Source organism: Girardinichthys multiradiatus, chromosome 9, assembly GCF_021462225.1.
Source record: "Girardinichthys multiradiatus isolate DD_20200921_A chromosome 9, DD_fGirMul_XY1, whole genome shotgun sequence".
In the NCBI taxonomy this organism is placed as follows: domain Eukaryota; kingdom Metazoa; phylum Chordata; class Actinopteri; order Cyprinodontiformes; family Goodeidae; genus Girardinichthys; species Girardinichthys multiradiatus.
The window spans coordinates 21,589,416-21,609,537 of NC_061802.1; the positions used below are offsets into that span (position 1 = coordinate 21,589,416).

The 20,122-nt window shown below is 39.3% G+C and overlaps 2 protein-coding genes across 6 annotated transcripts in view; one reads left to right on the forward strand and one right to left on the reverse strand.

The window, feature by feature from the left end:
• Positions 1-20,122, reverse strand: part of psmd1 (proteasome 26S subunit, non-ATPase 1) — a 37,370-nt gene that overhangs the window by 11,925 nt on the left and 5,323 nt on the right. For all 5 annotated transcript variants that reach the window (XR_007039641.1, XR_007039642.1, XR_007039640.1 and 2 more), the window contains exons 7-18: positions 19,721-19,947; positions 19,531-19,591; positions 19,301-19,429; positions 19,118-19,206; positions 18,963-19,041; positions 18,693-18,866; positions 18,472-18,583; positions 17,023-17,219; positions 16,624-16,719; positions 16,142-16,206; positions 2,620-2,734; positions 74-190 (exon numbers count right to left, since the gene is read on the reverse strand). Coding sequence is in view for 1 of the 5 variants with exons in the window: in XM_047374795.1 (XP_047230751.1) it covers positions 74-190; positions 2,620-2,734; positions 16,142-16,206; positions 16,624-16,719; positions 17,023-17,219; positions 18,472-18,583; positions 18,693-18,866; positions 18,963-19,041; positions 19,118-19,206; positions 19,301-19,429; positions 19,531-19,591; positions 19,721-19,947 (1,461 nt within the window). In the remaining 4 variants the exon portion in view is untranslated. The remainder of the gene's footprint in view (positions 1-73; positions 191-2,619; positions 2,735-16,141; positions 16,207-16,623; positions 16,720-17,022; positions 17,220-18,471; positions 18,584-18,692; positions 18,867-18,962; positions 19,042-19,117; positions 19,207-19,300; positions 19,430-19,530; positions 19,592-19,720; positions 19,948-20,122) is intronic.
• htr2b (5-hydroxytryptamine (serotonin) receptor 2B, G protein-coupled) lies at positions 5,014-15,864 on the forward strand. The gene is made up of 4 exons (XM_047374796.1): positions 5,014-5,355; positions 5,559-6,136; positions 9,623-9,823; positions 11,403-15,864. The coding sequence occupies exons 2-4, from the start codon at positions 5,890-5,892 to the stop codon at positions 12,350-12,352; spliced, it is 1,398 nt and encodes a 465-aa protein (XP_047230752.1). The 5' UTR covers positions 5,014-5,355; positions 5,559-5,889; the 3' UTR covers positions 12,353-15,864.

The following is a 20,122-nucleotide window of genomic DNA, read 5'->3' on the forward strand; positions in this document are numbered from 1 at the left end:
CTGCTCAACAGAGGGGTCACAAACTGAATGATCCTGGCTGCACACAATAAAGCCTGTTTGCCTATACACTCACCTTGGGACAGGTAACCTCAGTCTGCTGGATCATAATGAGGCCAGAGGCAATGAGGGCACCTTGTCTCACGTAGTTCACTGGATCATTGGTCATTGGCTCCAGCAGATTGATAGCCTCCTGTGAAGGAAAGGTAGAAAACGGTGTCTTAAACCTTGAAAAATCAATCATCAAATAAACTTCCAGATTGTAATTTGCGGGCTTAATGCACTGAATGTAAATAATCAATATTTAATTAATGGATTTATTCCATGAAGGAGTTGAAGGACTAGACAGGACCAAGACGTCTAGGAAGGGGAGACCAAGACAAAACCAATGAGAGGTCGTTTTTAAGGGTCTAGCTGTTATAAGAGTTGTTGCTGCAAACGTTTAATGAAAATCTGCATTTGGCAGCTCATGAGCAAACTAACCTGTAGCCGAGCTCCACACTAACTGGTTGCACTGGCCTAACTTGTTTCAATTAGCTGCACAGCAACAACATTTAGGTGAAACCAAACTTGGATGTAAGCAGAGCCTCAACTACCTGCCGCACTCCAATAAACCCGACAAGCTGGAAACAAATTAAAGAGACAAACCAGACAGGCATTGCAACCAGCCAAACAATAACTGCAGACTTTGCTCATGTAGCTTTCATGTTTTTTTTTCCATGTGGCACAGCCTGATAAACATCCATATATTTGCACCGGAAAATATTTCTGTCGTTTTTTCCCCCCCTTGTCCTTGGTACATGGAAGCACGTTGACATTTTCAAAGTGAAAACCTTTATTGCATTTTGAAGGCGGTCCAACACATCCAAGACTGAAACAAGACCGAGTAAACATGCAGTAGGAACTGAGACCGAACCGGTCTTGAGACCACAGCAGACTCGATTTTCAAAGCTTTGTTTTTTTCTGATTTTAAGTGATTTTCCTTGTTTGAAAGTGATGAAAGTGGGAATACATAATTTGTTTTTAGTAGAAACAAAAAAAAAAAAAAACAGGCATGATAGGAATTTTTAACACAAATATGCTGAGTTTATGTATATATCAGACCTTAAAAAAGTTAACTGTACTCTCTGTTATTCCATCACTAAGCACTGGCAGGAAACCCAGTTTTCCAGCTGTGCAAAACAATTCAACTAAGAATTACATTTTTTGTTTTGATATGTTTTCAACCTTTTTCCTTCACGACGAACAGATCACTCCAACACTGGCACTTTTGTTTGGTTAAATACAGGAAAAGACATTATCAGCGGAGGCAAACAGACCTCACAAATTAATGACATTAGTGTCATCCATATCTGGTTTCCCTGGACAACACAGTTAACAATTACTCTCTTCCCATGAGTGCTGCAAAGGAGGGAGTGAATGATGGAGGACAACCTCTTCTCTTATTCCTGCGCTCCCCTCTGCTCTGCAGCCAGTCCATCATTAGAGCTTTTATTTCTCTTGAGCAGTTATGGCTGAAACTAACACCAGCAGGCTCAGAGGGAGGTGTCGGGCCCGCAGAGGAAAGAGAAACAAACCAGGATGATGACAGTGGAGGTAAAATAAACTACGTTTAATCTGCTCTCGGCCTAACTGGCTGAGACGGCCACGCTATGGGACAACAAGTGATGCTGTGTTATGCGGGTGGGTGGGGGGGCGATCAGCAACCCAAGTTGGCAGCTTAAAGGACACATTAATCGATGCGCACTGCTGGGCTGTTTCCTCCAGGTTTTGGTCCTTGAAACATTAAAGTTCAATATTTGTAAAAGCCATCTGGAAGCTTATAAACAACTTGATCACAGCATAACTCATTTAACCACAATATAATTTCCCTATTTATACAAATTTGTAAAAACAGTATCTTGTGATAGAGCACAAAAACAATGAAATTTTCCCTCCAATTTGCAGTACAAGCTGAAAGAGGGCACAAAATCAGCTTTTCCCCTGATTTTTCAGCCCGCATAATTAGACAACCAGGAACTGGCCCTTGTATCTACCTTCCTCACTCTCCTTTTTGGACTTTAGAGAACCCGATCACAAGGACAGAGTAAAGCCAAACGACAGAGTGCCGACTCAGATCATTTTAGACGCTAATCCGCGATGAACTTTTCACATTTGAGTTTTTCCGTGCTGGCTTTCCATTATACCTTCAACGGATCAAAAATAAAAGTCACAATAACTGAACACAGCAACCAAAGTGCACAAAGCGAAGTTAGATGTTTTGACAGGTTCCTCTTCTGCAGGGGGTCACATAGGGAGACGTTTTCTGTTGCATAAGTTTTATAAATGAGCTCTGACCCAGCTGCTTAAATGAAGTCTTCATTCAGCATGGATTATCTTTATATCGGTGACGCACACGTGGTGCCAGGAGGAAAGAAAGATGAAATGGAAGCATAAGGACCTGTGGTGTAAAAAATGGGCAGCAAACACAAAGAAAACACAGCTTTTTAAAATGAAACAATGATGAATTACCAATAAATCTGTAGAGTTCTATAAACAGCAGTGAATCAGAATCGATGAACAGGATGTGAAGCAACCGGTTAACCTTGAAGAAACAGATATTTGAGAGAGGGATGTACTTACTTTGTTGCCTGTCCCAGCGCAGCAGATGCCCAGAGCCATGGCAGCCCCGCAGCGCACGTGAGGATTGTAGCTTTCCGACAGAAGAGACACCACACTGGGGCACTGCTCCGGAGTCCTGGTGAGAAAAAGACAAGGACAGCAAGAATTAAAAGGAGAAGAATCTCAAGTCCATTTATTTAAAGATTTAAGTTCAAAACAATCTGTTACAAACCAAAACATGAACCCCCACTCAAAATTATAGTGAATTCCAAGAGAATAGAGGCATTGAAATAATGCAACTAACGATTATTTTGCTAATCGATTAATCTGTGGAATATTTTTTCGATTAATAACCGGATAGCAAAAGATTCTTAATTGGAGATATTTTTTTTTACAGCAGATGAACTAGTTGAAGCTAAAGCTAAGCCACTCGAGGAGTTCTGGATAGAGCATATTTACAGACAAACAAGGTTTTTCATCTTAAATGCAAAATGTGTATATATTTGTACAGTTTTGGTCTAATTACTGCTCTGAGTGGGTTTTTCTTTGAGCAAAAGTTTTAGTCCATTACCTCCAGTAAATGATTATACGATTACTAAATTAGTTGACCATTATTTCAATAATAATCACAATTAATCCAACTAACTGTTTCAGCCCTAGATGGAATAAAAAAATAATAGGAACAATAAACAGCTTCTCTGGGAAACCACTTGTTTGCATGATGGAAAAGATAAAACGGCATTTTTTAATTGATTGATTTAGTTTTTTTGTATATAATTTAATGGCTAGTTTCTGGAAGGACGACCAACTTCCAGTATGACTGAAGGACATCATGGTTCCCCCCATCCTGGAAGATTCTGCTCCGCACCAAAATCCCAACACAACAACTGGGAAATTTCTGAATCATTGGCTTTCCATACTAACCGCCCAGAAACTGAACTTGCAATTAAAAACAAATAAGTTCATTGAAGCGAAAGCTGTTGAAGAGAAAACTAACCACTTACCTAAAATTATACATGTTTCAATCATTTCAAGACTGAGATCATTTAAAACATTCGCCTAAAAGAAAGGCATTTACTGAATTATTACTGAAACAAAAACTTGATAAAATGTTGGATTAAACCTCAAAATGAATTGAAAAAGTACCAAAACAAATGTTTTTAACTAGCTTAGTAAATGTTTCGCTCTTGTTTAAGTGTGATTAGAGGCAACAGATGCACTGAAAGGGAAGCAGGAACACAAGCTATATAAAAGGGTCAACATTTTGCTGGGTAATGTGCTTGTGTCCCTTACAAGCACTCATTTAAACACATAATAAAGAAACTAGGGTATATCAGAAAGCTAATAAACCAGGGAGGATTTCCTTGTTGACACTTATATTTAATTAAAGTTCAGCCCATGTCCAGTAAGTCAAAAGCATGTTTAATCATAAATCATAAAAAGGGATGGATATACTTTGGTCAGTATGCCCTCAAAAACCAACAAAAGTAATACACTAGAAATATGAAATAGGGTTTTACTTCAAACTATTCATATCATAAAGCATGGTTGGAAAAACAGAAATAATGCTTTGCAGCACAATAAAAACTACTTTACCAATTATATGACTATTGGTTAGGAGCTTTAAAGGCATCTTCATTTATTGCACATAATAGTGAGTTTTCTGTAATTATGAGAATTAAATATTCCTAATTTACCCATTTCTACAGTTAACTAAAAGGTTCCTGTATTCCTTTGTACAAGCAAAGGAATACGTGCAAAAATGGTGGAAATAAAATCATAATACATTTAGACGTATTTGTCTTTTTTGTATTTTTAAGTGTGTTCTAAACTTCAAGTATCTTAATATTTCAATTTCTTTTCTTTGGCAGGAGTAATTGGGTTATTTGTGCACCATAAACATAAGGTTTTCACCATTTTGCTTTTAAATCTACATCCATCTCAGTTAGGAAAACATAGTGATGGTCCATCTCTCATCAAGCATGACTAACAAAGAGGTCTGGGTCTGACTCTCAAGGCTTGAAAATATGAGTCCACCGAGGACAAAAGGCGAAAAAAAAAAAAAAAAAAGCTTTACAATGCAACGACAACAGAAAAAGGTTCTCCCCATAAACCACTGCCACCTCCCCCCCCCCCAGGTCACTGAGCGTTTCGAGTGGGAGAGAGAACATAGAGTGGCAAATATAAACAGTGGGACGGCTGTGTTGAGGGAAATTACCTCCCTGAACCACTGGCATGTGGCCAGCGACAGGACATTCATCTGTTTCGTATAGAGTCTGGCTCGCGAGATGAAGGGGAGGGTGGGGAAGTGTGTGTGTGTGTGTGTGGGGGGGGGAGTGAGACAGCGAATGAGACAAGAGAGAGCGCGAGCCGATTACAGACTGCGAACCACAACCAGTGAGGGAGGGAGGCAGCGGGGCCGCAACATCTGAAAGTTTTAAACCTCTGATCGCTTTAGGTGATGCAAAGCAAGCCTGGAGTTTCTTCCAACGTGTGGAAGGAAAGCCAAGTCCACATCATGGATCGCTACAGTCCGGGACGGATTTAACTGCTGCGGCAGAGCGTTCGGCTTCATCCTTATGTGGAAAACGTTGAAGTAAAGGGAAGCGATAAAAGCTGTGGAAGAATATACACATACGTAGCCAAGATTGAAATGCATTTGGCATCGAGCTGCAGTATTTTCCGCAGCAGCTTCGGAAGATACTTAAAGGACTGAAATGCAAAAAGGGGCTCAATACGCGCCGTCCAGGGAAAAGGGTAAGAAATGTTCGTGTTTATGATACTGACTCATTCCTCAAAAATTAAATTCAATAATTTTCAGAAACGGAAATCAACTGGATATTTTAGGAAGTTAGAATATATTATAGGAGACAGAAACTACACCAAGAAATTATGTATCCTAATATTGAAATAAAACCTATGATTCAAACAAAAGGTAAAACTTTTTCTCTTTATTGAAGTGGATGACAGGAGAATCGGCTGCGTGGGAAAGTCAGGACCTCTGTGAACGTCTTGCTGTGGAGGTTCTACACGTGATGGGATTATTCCAGCACTGGCGTTTACTGCAGCGATCCTGCTAACTTTGCACCCTAAATCTTTCACTGATCATCATTTCATAAGACTTTTCATTCTGCTCAAGGGACGATGTGTCTTGTGCACCGACCCTGAGTGGCCCCAGCAGATCCTGCGCCTGTGCTCGTGGGACCCAGTGACCATGCTGACCGAGTGTCCCAAAGCAGAGAGATCAGAGCCACCGCCCACGCTCAGGCCCGCTGTGGTACCAGCAGCAACATGTCTCAACCGGTCAATAACAGTTCACACGCAGACGAGGCACCTGAGCTCCAGCTAAGATGGGCCGCCCTGCTCATCGTCATGGTCATCATCCCCCCCATCGGAGGAAACATACTGGTCATTCTGGCCGTGTCGCTTGAAAGAAAGTTGCAAAATGCCACCAACTACTTTCTGATGTCGCTTGCCGTCGCTGATCTGCTGGTGGGACTTCTAGTGATGCCCATCGCACTCGTCACTATTCTTTACAGTAAGTAGACACAATAATGTTCAAATGTCTTGTGAAGACAAACATCTGCTACACCAAAGCAATACAAACTGGAAAGTTAAATTTCCAACTTCAATGTCAAGTATTCTTTTTTCCAATCCAATCTTGATCAAATCCAACTATTAACTTGTATGGATTAAACAGTAATTTACTAAATGAAAAGGGAAACCCTGACAAATAAAATTTGTTAATGACTCAGAAATACTTAAAAGTAGGAGTAACAGTGGTGTAGCTGCGGGAGAAGAAAATACTGAAATACACATCACAAAAGATCAATAAGTCACTCTAAGATTGCACCAAGCGAACTCAGAGTAAAGTTTATTTTTTAGAGGTACTAAACACAAAGTTCAGATGAGCGACAATAAAAGACTGAACAATAAATCCAATTTCCTCTGTGGTTCAAGCTGCACGGCCTGAGCTGAGCTCTCTGGGATTTTTATGACACGCTATAAAAAAAACAAAAAAGGAAATAATAACTTCTATTCTGAATAAAAACAGCTGTACGTCGACCAATTTACACCTCGATTCCACGTCCTCTAGCACAACAACCCATGCTGTGATGAAGCTGTTCTTCATTAATTCAATTAATCTGGTAATGGGCCAGAAAGTAATTATGTGTCTCACACACACACACACACACACGGGTGGAAGGTGGTGTTACACAAGGCTTCCTCCTCCATAATGGTTTTCAAATAAGGCTGGATGTGTCTGCCTCGATACAGACCCTGCTTGGGTTCCATTTTCTCCATCATAATTAACAAGAGCCTTGACATTAATCTGTAGTTGTGCCAATTTTATATATATATATATACATTTTATATGTATTTAATTAAAATAAAGTTAGTTTTAAGCGTTTCTGAAGCAGAAAGAAAAGGATTAGACCTAAAGGACACCAGGATGACAAGAAAAACCACAAAAGGCCAATGAAAATAAAAAGCTTTATGGAATTATATTCAACTAAATTCATGAGTACAGATTCAACATTTTCTTTGATGTGGTAATGACAACTTTAATTTTATTACTGCTGTTGTAAAGGTGGTTTTCACCTTTAGCATCACTATAAAGAGGAAACCTCTTTACATGCCTGGGATCTTTACAGACCCAGACAGCTGCCGTTGGCCTCCATTCAGCACAGATGCAGCGCAGAGAGCTGAAGTGTGCTGGGGGAGGTCAGGGAGACGTAAACAGGGACATATAATGTGTACATGAGGCTGGGGTGAGGCATAACAGAGCTGACTGAACAATGTGAAACTGCCAGGAGGAGGTTCAGCACCTCACACCAAACCAGAGGGAGACGTAAGAAACCCTGAGTCATAAAGCACAGGACGCTGTACCCTCACAAGCAGTGATGACCTGCTGTTAGTAACAAACATTTCACAGTATCTAAAACAACTTAAAATAAGAAGAATCGCTGTAAATCAAAGCAGGTGGGTCAGACTTGTCTGGACGGGATGTCATTCAGATATTTAAACAATGCTAAAAGCAACGCCGGCCAAGTGGTAAAAAATAAACAGACAGGTCGACTGATGCTTTGTGTGTGCAACATACATCCAGACAGGTATTCTAGAAATGTTCTTCAGCTTTCTGCTAAAACCATAAACTGTTCCCAACTCTGTTCAACCCATTTAACCCAGTGGGAAAATTGTTTCGGTATGCAGTGGGAACTGCATACCGAAACAATTTATATTAGAGTTTCTGCAAGGTTTTAGGACCGGTGTGGATAGTGAAAATCATCAAGTTAAAACTTACCCATTAACTTAAATTTAGCTAACCTTAAAACAAAGACAAGTAAAAATTTTACTTCATTAGCCTAAAGACATGTTTTTGGTTTGCGACCTGACTGCCTTTACATATAGGCTATTAGATCGCAGCATTTAATAAAATACCTATAATAAGCTTCATAATGGTTATTAAAAAAGGATTTAGCCAGCTTCATCACTGTTTTAATGCTAACTCTTTAGAAATACACATCAACAGGATGAAGGAGCTGGGAGTGAACAATGTAACAAGAAACTGTTGATTTTAATAGCCTGAACTGGGTTTGTGAGGACAGCTGAATCAAGACTTATTGCCTCAAAGCATCATGGGGCTTGTAGTATGGACACAGCATAATGCCTCCTATATTCCTCAGCCAGAAGTACAAAACAGCGAACAAGTGAACGCTGCCAGTGCATCTCTAACACGAAAACGTTAAGAAATAAAAATAAAACAAACAAAATGAATATACTGCTTAAGTTTTAATAGGTTAGTTGTTCATCTTATTGTCTTATTTATTTATTTTTAATCACAAATGTACAAATTAAACATTTTACAAAAAGAGTTTAGGACCATGAACTGATTTGGGTGAATTTAAGGTTTTTTTTTAAGGCTTAAAATTACATACAATAATTTTAAGACCTATTCTGACTTTTTAAAGACCTCACACAAAGCCTGTGTGTGCATGTTAAGGCCTTCCGTTAAGATCAAGATAGTAATTCCACATAAAAAATATGTTGTTTAAGTTTCTATTGTTGTTTTGTAGTTTTCTAAATTTTCTAACTTTCTAAAATTTCCAAATGACATGAAAAACTGTAACTTTCAGAGCACTGTAATTCTTAATGAACACAGAGGGGAGCAGAAAATGCTGGAATAAATAATAATCAGTGATAGTAAAAGAAAAAATATATATCAAGAACAAAGGCAAAAAAATAAACCGCTTTTAAATGAACACAGAAAATGTTTTAAGGCTTCTGTAAAAGACCACAACTAAGCAGCCGCCTGCTGAGAAAGTCAAATATTATACCAAAGTTTTATGATTCAGACATTCCTATTTCAATTTAAAAGTAGCAAGCTGATTTTCTCAGCCTATTCTGTTTATTCTCTTGACAGATTTAATGAACAATTCACAAAACTACCAGAGAGCATCAACTCAGAGGGAAAGATTTGTCAATGAAGTCCTCCCAAACTGACCAAAGCTGTGAGTCAAAAATTCCCCCCCAGTTTGAACCATACATGAAGTGGACATAATCATCAGAAGAAAAAAAAACATAAGAAACATTTCCACAAACAGTCTTTTGTAAAGTTAATGGGGTGGGAGACAAAAGCCAGAACAAATTTCTTGCCAGTTTTATGCCTGGAAGTCAAAATAAACACTACTGTTGAGCGGAGTCAAAGCCACAATCTACATGAAGAACTTTTAGCTCCATAAACAGTCAGTGAACCCTCAGTTTCCAGTAAAGACATTCCTCACAAGCATAAACAAACATCAATTTTTTGCATGAATGATACTTGTAATCTCTTTAGCAGTGTTGAATGTCCCATAATAATAATAATAATAATAATGATGATGAGAACACACTTTTCTTGGAAAGAAAATGAGAAAACCCCAGCAGGCTCATTAATTTAGCTGCTAATTTTAAAGACATTATCAAACGAGTGATAACCACTAGTTCAGATTTACTATTAACCTTCATCTCATCTTCTCTTCAGACTCTAGGTGGCCCCTGCCGGATTTTCTCTGCCCAATCTGGCTCTTTCTTGATGTGCTCTTCTCTACAGCGTCCATTATGCACCTATGTGCCATCTCACTGGATCGCTACATCGCCATCAAGAGGCCGATCCAACACAGCCAGTACAAATCCAGAGCCAAGGCACTGGCCAAGATCGCACTCGTTTGGCTCATATCCATTTGTAAGCATATTAATTATCCTTCCTCCAAGTAAAGAACTCTGTATTTTACAACCTCCGGACCATATCCTGTCTTTTAGATGTCCCAGACTGACCTGTGAGGAGGACCTCTGTTTCTCTGTTTGGTCCGCCTTGTTAGCTAGCTTGCACAGTGCCATGAATAAGTATTTGCACCCTAACAGATTTCTGCTGTTTTTCCATTTTTGTCCGTTTTTCAGATTATTAAAAGCAATTGTAATATCAAACCTGAGGACATGCAAGAAAAAAAAAAAAAAAAAAGCTATTCAAACCACCCTAAACCTATGTAGAAAATATAACGTCTTTCTTACATTATACATCAATTATGATTAACCACGTTTATTTTGGTTCAGTTTCACTAGCCACACCCAAGCCTGATAACTGCCTGACCTTCAGAACAAAGATCACCTAATAAAACCCGTCTGACAACACGAAGTAGGCTAAAACATCTCAACAAGAAACACAAAAACTGATCCATCAGTCTGGAAAGGGCTACAAAGCCATTCCTAATGTTATAGCACTCAAACCAGAGACGATACATGGAGGTCCAAGTATTGTCTCTTTTTCTGAATTTGACCCAACCTCGGTGCACACACAGTGTTGTGAAGATGTTTTTGCCCCCCTTTTTTGCATTTTTAATCACACTTAAATGTTGGACTCAAACGTTGCATCCCAGTTAGATATTCAGCCTGTTGGTTGGAGTCTTACTACATTAGATGCCCACACTGGGAACAGAAGATTGAGGCCAACGTTTTAATAGTCCCAGAAAGCACTGCAAACAATAATACAGAACTCCTAATATGGTACCGATTGAACGTAAGGTGGCTCGGCTTATGGAGAACAGACTGTTGTTCTCTAAGATTACAGCTTGTTTTAATGCGTCTGAAAGACAATTATTTTTCAGTAAGTCAGTAATGCATATTTTATTTTTATGTTTCAATTAGATCTAGAGATTAATATTAACTCTACTTTTTTGGAATAATTGAGCTCAGCCAGTGATGCCAATCATAGTTACTCATGCGGCCTTTCAGGAAAATGAATTGCTCACCCCTGCATCATGTATTAGTCACCTTTTTTACGGTTTTTTCCCCCTTAAGAACAAAGCTATTGATTTAAGATTTTTGGCCGCTCAGGTCAGGAGCCAAATATCTATTGCCCTAAAAGAAAATCTTACATAAATGGTAAAGACATGGGGTAGGTGAGTAAATGTGATGGAAGGTTGTACTGTGACTAACCTATGCTGTGTTTGGACTTACTGGGAAATAAAACTGATACGCCAACAAAAACAACAGAGGTGTGCTTGACCACAAACATACCATAATCTCTTGGACTTAAAAGCTTATAATAGACTGTTAAAATGACCTCAGTGAAAGCCAGCTGTTTTTGCAAATGTGAAAGAGATCAATCACCTTTGAAATCACCCCTTAAATATAATTTTACTGATTTTATGCATTTGAAAACATTTTAAAAGAAACAAATCTGTTCAGGATGATTAAAACAAAATAATTACTGTTGTTTTTAGTACTGCGTTCTGCCAGTATTAACTGCCTTTTTCATTTTGCAGGTATTGCGATCCCAATCCCAATAAAGGGGCTGAGGAATCTTCACAATAACATCACCTTCAACAGTAACCATACATGCTTACTGAAGCCAGACACCTTCTCAGAGTTCATCATCTTCGGCTCCCTGACCGCATTCTTCATCCCTTTGGCCATCATGATGATCATCTACCTTCTCACTGTGCAAGTGCTGCGCAAAAAGGTTTATTTGCTCCGGTCAAAGGTAACTCAGCGCTTAAGCTCCTCGCCAATCTCCACGGTTTTCCAAGGCGACCCGGCCTCAGCTTCTCCACAAGCTGAGCAAATGAACATGCTGGATATCAGACTTTCCAGGCTTCAAGAAAAAGCAAACGGTGGGATGATGAACGCTTCCACGGAGAATGAAATATCCTTTCGCAGAATGTCGACGATGGGCAAGAAGTCAATGCAGACTCTGAGCAACGAGCAGCGCGCCTCAAAGGTGTTGGGCATAGTCTTCCTCCTGTTTGTCGTCATGTGGTGCCCTTTCTTCATAACAAACATCACCTCAGCACTGTGCTCCAGCTGTGTTGAGAAAGTCATTTCCCGTCTGATGGAGATCTTTGTATGGGTTGGTTACGTGTCATCAGGGATTAATCCCCTGGTCTACACACTTTTTAATAAAACCTTCAGGGAAGCGTTCACACGTTACATCATCTGCAAATACAAAAGCTGTGCGAGAGATAGGCCGGGACGGCAGCTTGGCTCAGCCGCTGCAGACTGGACCCTTACAAGCATTTCATTTAAATCTTCCATGGCAGAGAACTCAAAACTGTTCATGAAGCAGGGAATGAAGAACGGCATTGGAAGAATGAGCTACCAAAGCCCTCGAAGGTGCCAGCAAGCTGTGCAGTCACCAGGGGAGGTTCTGTTGAACACAATTCTTTTGACTGAAAATGACGATTTTAAGCAGGAAGAACATGTAAGCTGTGTATAACACAAAGATGAACTAAATTAAATATAACGTGGATGGGTTTTATGGCGCATATTCAATCTCAAAGACAAAGGCTTGCCAATAAAAAGAAGCAGTCAACCTGCAACGATGTGACATAATGATGCCTGGACAAGAACAAAACCTTGCAGAGCCTTGCAAAAGTGTTCCTACCCCTTTAACATTTTGTCTTGTTACAACTCACAAGTTACCAGTTTACCGCGGTGGGAGAGGAACTATGTTGTTTCCAACATAAGTCTTGATGCAAGGCTGCTAGGTGCAGACACACACACGGAGCAGGGAGGGGGAGAACAAAGCTAAACGCCAGTGTTCCCCTGGTAGCTTTATTGAAAGGGCGAGGTAGACCCCCCTTCCACCGACAGTCAAGTTAATTTTTAAATAGCTCAGAGCGTGAAGTGGAGAGGAAAAGAAAAATCAATCATGGTGGTTAGTGTCCTTGTATTGAAGCCAAAACTCAAATTCACCTGGCACTTTATGCCAGGCGTGCACTTCAAATAAAGCACGGTGGTAAAACATGCTAACATAAATATGCTTTGATCTGAACGGTCGTAGCTCAGGCTGCAGGTTTAGTCGTTGCACCGCTGGAAGGTGAACCTAACAGACCCATGTCTTTCGCAGCCTCTTAAAAGCTTCAAATCAGCTTCGCTCTTTCTGTTGAAGACGTGTCCCCAAAACATAGCAATACCCCCATCACGTTGCACCCTGAGAATGGTGTGTTCAGGGTCATGTACAGTCTTAGTTTTCTGTTACAAATGGTGTTTGGAAGGTAGGCCTAAAAATTCAACATTGGTCTGATTTGAGCAGAGCTCCTTCTTCCACATGGTTGCTGTCACTTCTCTGATTAATACTCTCCTTGCCTGGGCTGTCAGTTAAGATAGACGGCCATATCTTGGTACTGTGGTAGTTTCGCCATACAGTTTCCACTCTCAGACTGAACAGGGCTCAGTGAGATGTCCATAGCTTGCAATATTGTTTTATACCCCAACCCTACTTTAGATTTCTCCACAACTTTCTTCCTGACCTGTCTTCATGATGCCGTTTGCTCACATTATTTATCACATTAAATCCCGAATACAGAACATTTAATTTTGAGGTTGTAACTTGACAAAAAAAAAACATCAAGGGGTTGAAAAACGTTTGCAAGCCATTGTACCTTGTTGTTGTCTAAAGTTGCCGATTTAATCAGAGTCAAATCTGTCTCCTACTTTTAAATCCATAAAACAACATTTGCATCATCTTTGTAGACTGTTGCTCAGCAGACCTTTGAACACGGCTAATGTTTCTAAGGTAATTTGTTAATATACATGGAGAAAGTGTTTCAGTTTCCAGACGGCATTCAGAGAAGAGCTGAAAATAAGCTGCACCAGTTTCACTAAACGAAGAGAATGTACTGAATAGGAACCCATTCCACCAAATTTAGGCCAAAAGTTATGACAACCTGCAAAAATCGCTGAATGCTGTATATAATAAAATCATATTCCTATTCTGATCCTTCAATTTGGACTGTCTAAATATGCAGCAAGCACTCTCAGACCACATGCATGCACATGCATGCTTACATTTTAAGACAAAACTGACTGTAAAAGGGCAAATTCTTTGCACTCTTAAAAATATACTTTTTTAATTTGCTGAATGATTGGAAATCTTGTATGTGTATTGCAGCCTGCTGGTTTGACATGTTAAGAAGGGTTTTGGAAGATCAGTACATTCTATATGAACGAACTAGGAGAAAAAACGGAGACCTGAATGTTTTAAATAAAGCTCTTTGTTTTGAGTCCAGTGCAGTTCTAAGCTTTGATGTTCTTTTATTTAATGCAGAATATTATCTTGTAATTCTTCCTTTAAAAAAAAAAAAACTTCCCAACATAGAAAGATATTGTCTTTTTTTTTTTTAAATAACTAAAGAAACAAAGTTTGAGGGGAACAGGAACATAGTCTGGCTAAATATTACATTAGCATGTTCAATAATGTATAAATCGAATATATTAGCCGATAATTACTGAATATTGCTCACATTTATATTGCGATGGCCATATATTCGCAATACATTGTTCAGCTGCCACTCCTTTTTGTGTTCATACATCAGATAATGGCTATGTATTAACAGATCTAGCTTAGATCATTTAGAAAATATGATTAAAGGAGCAAGAAATACCAGAATAGCACAGAGCTAAAGAAGCTTTGCCATCAAAGTGTGAGACAGATTTATTTTAGCTTAGGCCAGTGACTCCTTACAAGAGCTCTATTTATTTATAATGAAAAAGAGAAACACGATAGACTCAAACTTGGAGTTGACCTGATAGCTTGGTAGTACGCATGCACTAAATGAGTCATTGGGGTTGGAAAAGTGTGGACAAAGTGTAATCCTGCGGTTCATGAGTCTTTCTAAACAAAGGAGATTTATGGAGGGTCCTTCTAGCTGCAAACTGATCACATACACCATTCAGAGCCTTTTTTGGACTTCAATGTGTACACACTGATTTTTATTTGATGTGCCATTAAACAATGCTTGGTTTTAATGATTAGATTGATATTAATGTAAGAGAGAAAAGTCTCTGTAAATGGAGTGCCTAGCAAAGTATTCACAGCCCTTTATTATTTTCATATTTTGTTGCATTTATGATCGTGACAACGTAGGCCTCAGTGGGTTTGGTTGGGATTTTATGTGACAGACCAACAGAACAGAGTTCATGATATTCATTTTCTTCAAATAAATATCTGATAAGTGCATAAATATTCATCCCCAAATTACAGCTGCAGGTCTTTAGCGTTATGTCTCAACTAGCTTTGAACATCTATTCTTCTATATAAAGTAGCTCAAGTTCAGTTAGGTAGAGAACATCTGTGAAAAGCAATTTTCAAATTTTTCCACAGATTATTTGTTTCTGGACTTTAAAAGGCCCACTCTGACACGTTAATATGCTTTAATTTAAATCATTCCTCTATAGCTCTAACAGGATGTTTGTAGTCCAGCTGGAAGGTGGAGCTCCACCACAAGCCTTTTAAAGTTTTCTTCCAGTACTGAACTCGATTTAGCTCCATGCATATGTTCATCAACTCTGACCAGCTTCCTTGTCCCTGCTGAAGAAATACTGAGATTGAATAAGACACAGACCGGCTCCATTAGTTAATTAGGTGACATCTAAACGCATTTGGTTGCCTGGATTTTATGTTGGGGTATCAGAATAAATATGGAACGCTTGTGTTTTTAATTTGTAACAAAAACTGAGAACACTGCATAATTTTCTTTCCACTTAACATTTATGCACAACTGTGTGTTGGTCTATCAGTAAAGAATCTCAATAAACATTGATGTTTGTGAAGTTGAGGGGGTGTGAATACTTTTGCAAGACACTAGTTATGAGACAAACACGAGGAGTTGCAGGAGACCCCCCTCCACAAACAATAACAACTTTCAGCTGTAAAATCACACCTCCACAACTGTACCGGATCTACCTGGCATATGTCAAAGGAAAATAAAATCTATATTACTGTCACTGTGTGGGATAATATAAAATATCTCTACTTTATTTACACTGTAGAAAAGAAATCACAAAAAAAAAAAAAAATTTAAAAAATTGGAAACTTATTCTCACCCTGGTGCCAATCATTATACCAAAAATACTTTTTACTTAAACAAAACTTAATTTAAACTTAACTTTGAAACCCACTGCAACAGTTAAGCTACACCGAAATCCTTGGGCTGAAAAAGGCTTTGGTGAAAAATAAAAAGGCACACTGGTTAAAACTAAAAGAATTAAGATTGGATCCTACCTGAAAAGGATAAAGCCAATGGACTCAACAGCAGCTCTTCTAACGTCATCGTTCACGTCACTCACCTTCATTAAAACAAGTAGAGCAATTAGATAAAGGGAAAAAACTGACCTTACATCCTAAACTATGTTTAATGATGTGGAAAAGCACTTCCACCATCACCCCTCAATGTAAATTTAGCTTGCAGATAGCACCCCCTACAGGGCAACAAGTTATTAAAATATAGGTGTACTGATTTCTGCTGCTATGTACACTTCTTACAACCTACATTTTGTTCTTGAAGCTAAAAGCTTTCGAACCATCAAAAAGAAATCCTAAAAATTCTATAGAAATGGTTTTCACATCTAACAGAAATTAATAATCCTCATTACGGTACAAAAATTTGAAGTATTCATTTTAAAAAGCTACAAAGCCATTTCCTTACAGCCAGGTGGATAAACCTGTCAGTATTAGTGCTTCAGGGCCAGGCAGGTGAAACTCACAGCAACATGTAGCAGGCGTCGGATGGCCTTGTTGTTCCCAGAGCCGCAGTACGCCATGCCAACAGTGTACATACCAGATCGCCTCAAGATGGGGTCCTATCAAACAATGAGAGAAAGCAGGGAGTCGAGCTGTGTTTGTTTGGGTTTGAGTCACTTCCCACAGCTAACTTTAACAGAACGAATCCTGGCACCGAGTACAGAGAAGCCTCATGTGACGTAAAATAAACAGTCTGCTACAGAGTGCTCAATACATCAAACATATGTGCACTACAATAGCCTAATAAAGAACAACGGCTATTAGGTTTTTCTGAAATAGTTTTATACCCTGCCCATTTCCTTCTCTGACGAAGGGTTAAGTTTGTTATGGTCTTAGTGGACAAGCAAGGCTCTACGTCACACCTTGTCTCTGCAGAGGCTCTCAATGAGGGTGTCAGCCTCCTCCATGCAACCGTACATGACCAGGGCAATCCCCACTGCAAGGCCACGTAAGATCTTCTCGTGCTGAGTCTCCTGAGCGTAGCCCACCATGTCCTCAATCGCCTGGGCCGACTTGGAGCCCAGCATGACCAGACCCAGAGCCAAGCCCGCAGCTTCACCTGGGAGTTCACATTAAATCATCGTCATCATGCTTCGTTTTGAATGTTTCATCACTGAACAACATAAAATACATATTTGTATAAAAAGATTGAATCAGTTTTAGGGCTGCTGCGACTCATTATCATCACCGATGTAGAGAATACTAATCTGTTGAAATCAATATTATTAGTCAGCATATTATATTTATAAATGTAACTGAGTTTTTAAATGAAAAGCAGTTGTTTTTCTCCACACCGCCCTGTTTGTGCAGCCCGCATGCATCCTGCGTGTCTGAGCTGGATGCATTCGTGGAGTTCGGCTTCAGACATCGGTTGTCTCTGAACTGCACTTTCAAAACAGTCACAGCAAATTAATGGTCTGCTTAAGTAAGAGATTAGCCAGGTTTGAACATTTCTTTTGCAGTTTTTAAAGACGAGTGACGAACAGAAGGTCTGAAAGCTCTCCAAGGCTCACTGGTGCTACGGATGTCAGCTCATCAGTAGCATAATGTATGACCATGAGACACTACTAATGAGCTGACAGGAAAGATAAAGCCACCATATACGGTTGTTTTTTTAAATAAAGTGAGAAGTGTTGTCTGTCTGTCTACATTTGACTGAATAAATGTTCGAGGAAAGGTCTCAACTAATATCTGGGCCCATGCCTGCATGTGGCTGTGTGTTTATGTGCAGACTATAGGCAGCCTACCTCATCCATTTTACTTCTGTTCTTTTAACACAGATTAAAGTGTGTAGATAATATTAATATCTCTAGAAATAACATTTTAAATTAGAGATACTCCCAAATAAAAATAAAATTCCAATGATGCCTAACATGCAGATTGTTTTTGCTTAGTTCCAGTTCAGTCTCATCATATTTAACATTTCCAACGTGCTGAAAGTTCCCTCTTTTTATTTTTAAATACATTAATGATGGAAAGCTGGAGGTGGGACTCTACACCAATGGCCTATTTTGTACCTTAATTGCATCTCAAGCATGTGTTTCGTTTTTTTGTAGCATGCAACAAATGTCAAAGTTTGGTGCTAAAAAATAAAATAAAATAAAAATTATTTTCATTTTTAAGGAAAATCTGTGATTTAGATCATTTGAAAAAAAAAAAAACAACAACAACAGAAAAACAGATTAATAATAAAGTAGCTGTTAGAGGCAGCCATAACAGGTTTGCATTGAATTGCTGTTAGCAGAGACAAGGACAAACTAGATATCTACTGCAGATCTCTGGACGCCTGTTTGATGATTTCAGCAGCTTACCAGTGACAGCATCATCTTGGTAAAGGTTGGACTTTAGCAGGTCATAAACATCCTGCCTGGCTGTGCCCAGAGCAGCTAAACCCAGCCCAAGGGCTCCGCCGTGACGGACAATCTGCAAAAACACCACAAAGAAATGCAGACAATTAGAAAGAACGTTCCTTAAGCAAAATGATATATTAAAATTTTGACATGAAATACCCAAAAAAAAAGGAAAAACTTACATCATTGCTTGCATTCTTGAGTTGACCGAGGAGATAATCAATGATGTCCCCACCATGATTGGCATGAATGAGGCCCAGAGCATACAGGCCTCCCCCTTCCTGGTAGGCAGAGCCTGGGGAGATGTCTTTAGGCAAATATGTGGCCATCAACTGGAGCGCCTCTTTCTCATGACCCTAAGATTCAAAACAAAATCACAAATTTAAACACACAATAATACGTTTTTTATTAGTCATTGTTTCACAGTTAGCTTTGCAGTGATCAAGTTTCACCTTATGAATGACACCCAGGCTTGCTGTGGCTGTAAACTTTGCCCAGTTAGTGGCTCTTGCTAGCCACTCTAAGTTTTCTCTGTAAGAAAAAAGGTAAACTTGTTCAAAATGATGTGCTGTATATATTAAACTGTCTTTTTGATGATTATTTTTACCTGAGGAACTGATCACTTGTGGTTCCTGTGTGCATAAAGGAGTTGGCTATAACTGTGGCTGTGTGACACACCGAATTTCGAACTGCGTCCTGAAGACCAAAGTATCAAACAACATTAAGGAACTTCAAACAATCATCTGAACAAATTCACGATTGTTTCTGCATTTCTTCTAGCACGTACTACCTTTGTGTTTTTCAGAATCATCAGATCTGTGTTGTTATTTCGGATGAGGAACTGCAGGTGCAGCTCTATGGTCATCTCCCCGCTAAGGATTTTGATCATTTTGGCATTCTGGTCTTTCGGTTCTTCCTTCTACACGAAAAATCACAAAAACCACGAGGAGTTACCAAAGTAACAGTTTTCATTATTTAGACAGAAAAAAACAGCATCGTTAATCAACTTAAAATGCTTACAGTTTCTACAGCCTTTCCAGCTGGTGAGCTTCCAGCCTTTTCATCAGTCTCCATTGCTTCACTGTGACACCATGAAGAAACATTTGAATAAGAAGACAGAATTCATTACAGTTGCCTTGGGTTTACAACTGATTGGTCAAATCGACAGAAAAAAAAAAAAGTTAACCAAAATATCTTTAGCCATTTGTACCTGTCCTTGTCTGCTGCGGGAACAGTGCCTGTGTTTGTGGAGCCAGGCACCGCAGGGATGGGCGTTCCTACGGTGTGCAGGTTCTGAATGACGGAGGAGAGGAATTGTTGGCTGGCGCTTTCGTAGAGGTCAAAGCAGATCTGGTAGGCCATTAGGAGGTTGTCCTCTTTTACCAGCTTCTCTAGGATGTCGCTAACAGCCTGCGGGTCATCCAGGAAAATGAGGCACTACAGGGAAGAAAGTAAGCAGAAAAATGAAACACAAGTTGGCAAAGTTTAGATATTTTTAATGGAGCCAAACACAGTGAAGATTAAGAGTTTTATTAGGCAGCGATATGGGATTTTTTTTTTGTGTTTAAACAAGAAAATCATAATTGCATCCTAATGTAATAACAGGCCTTTA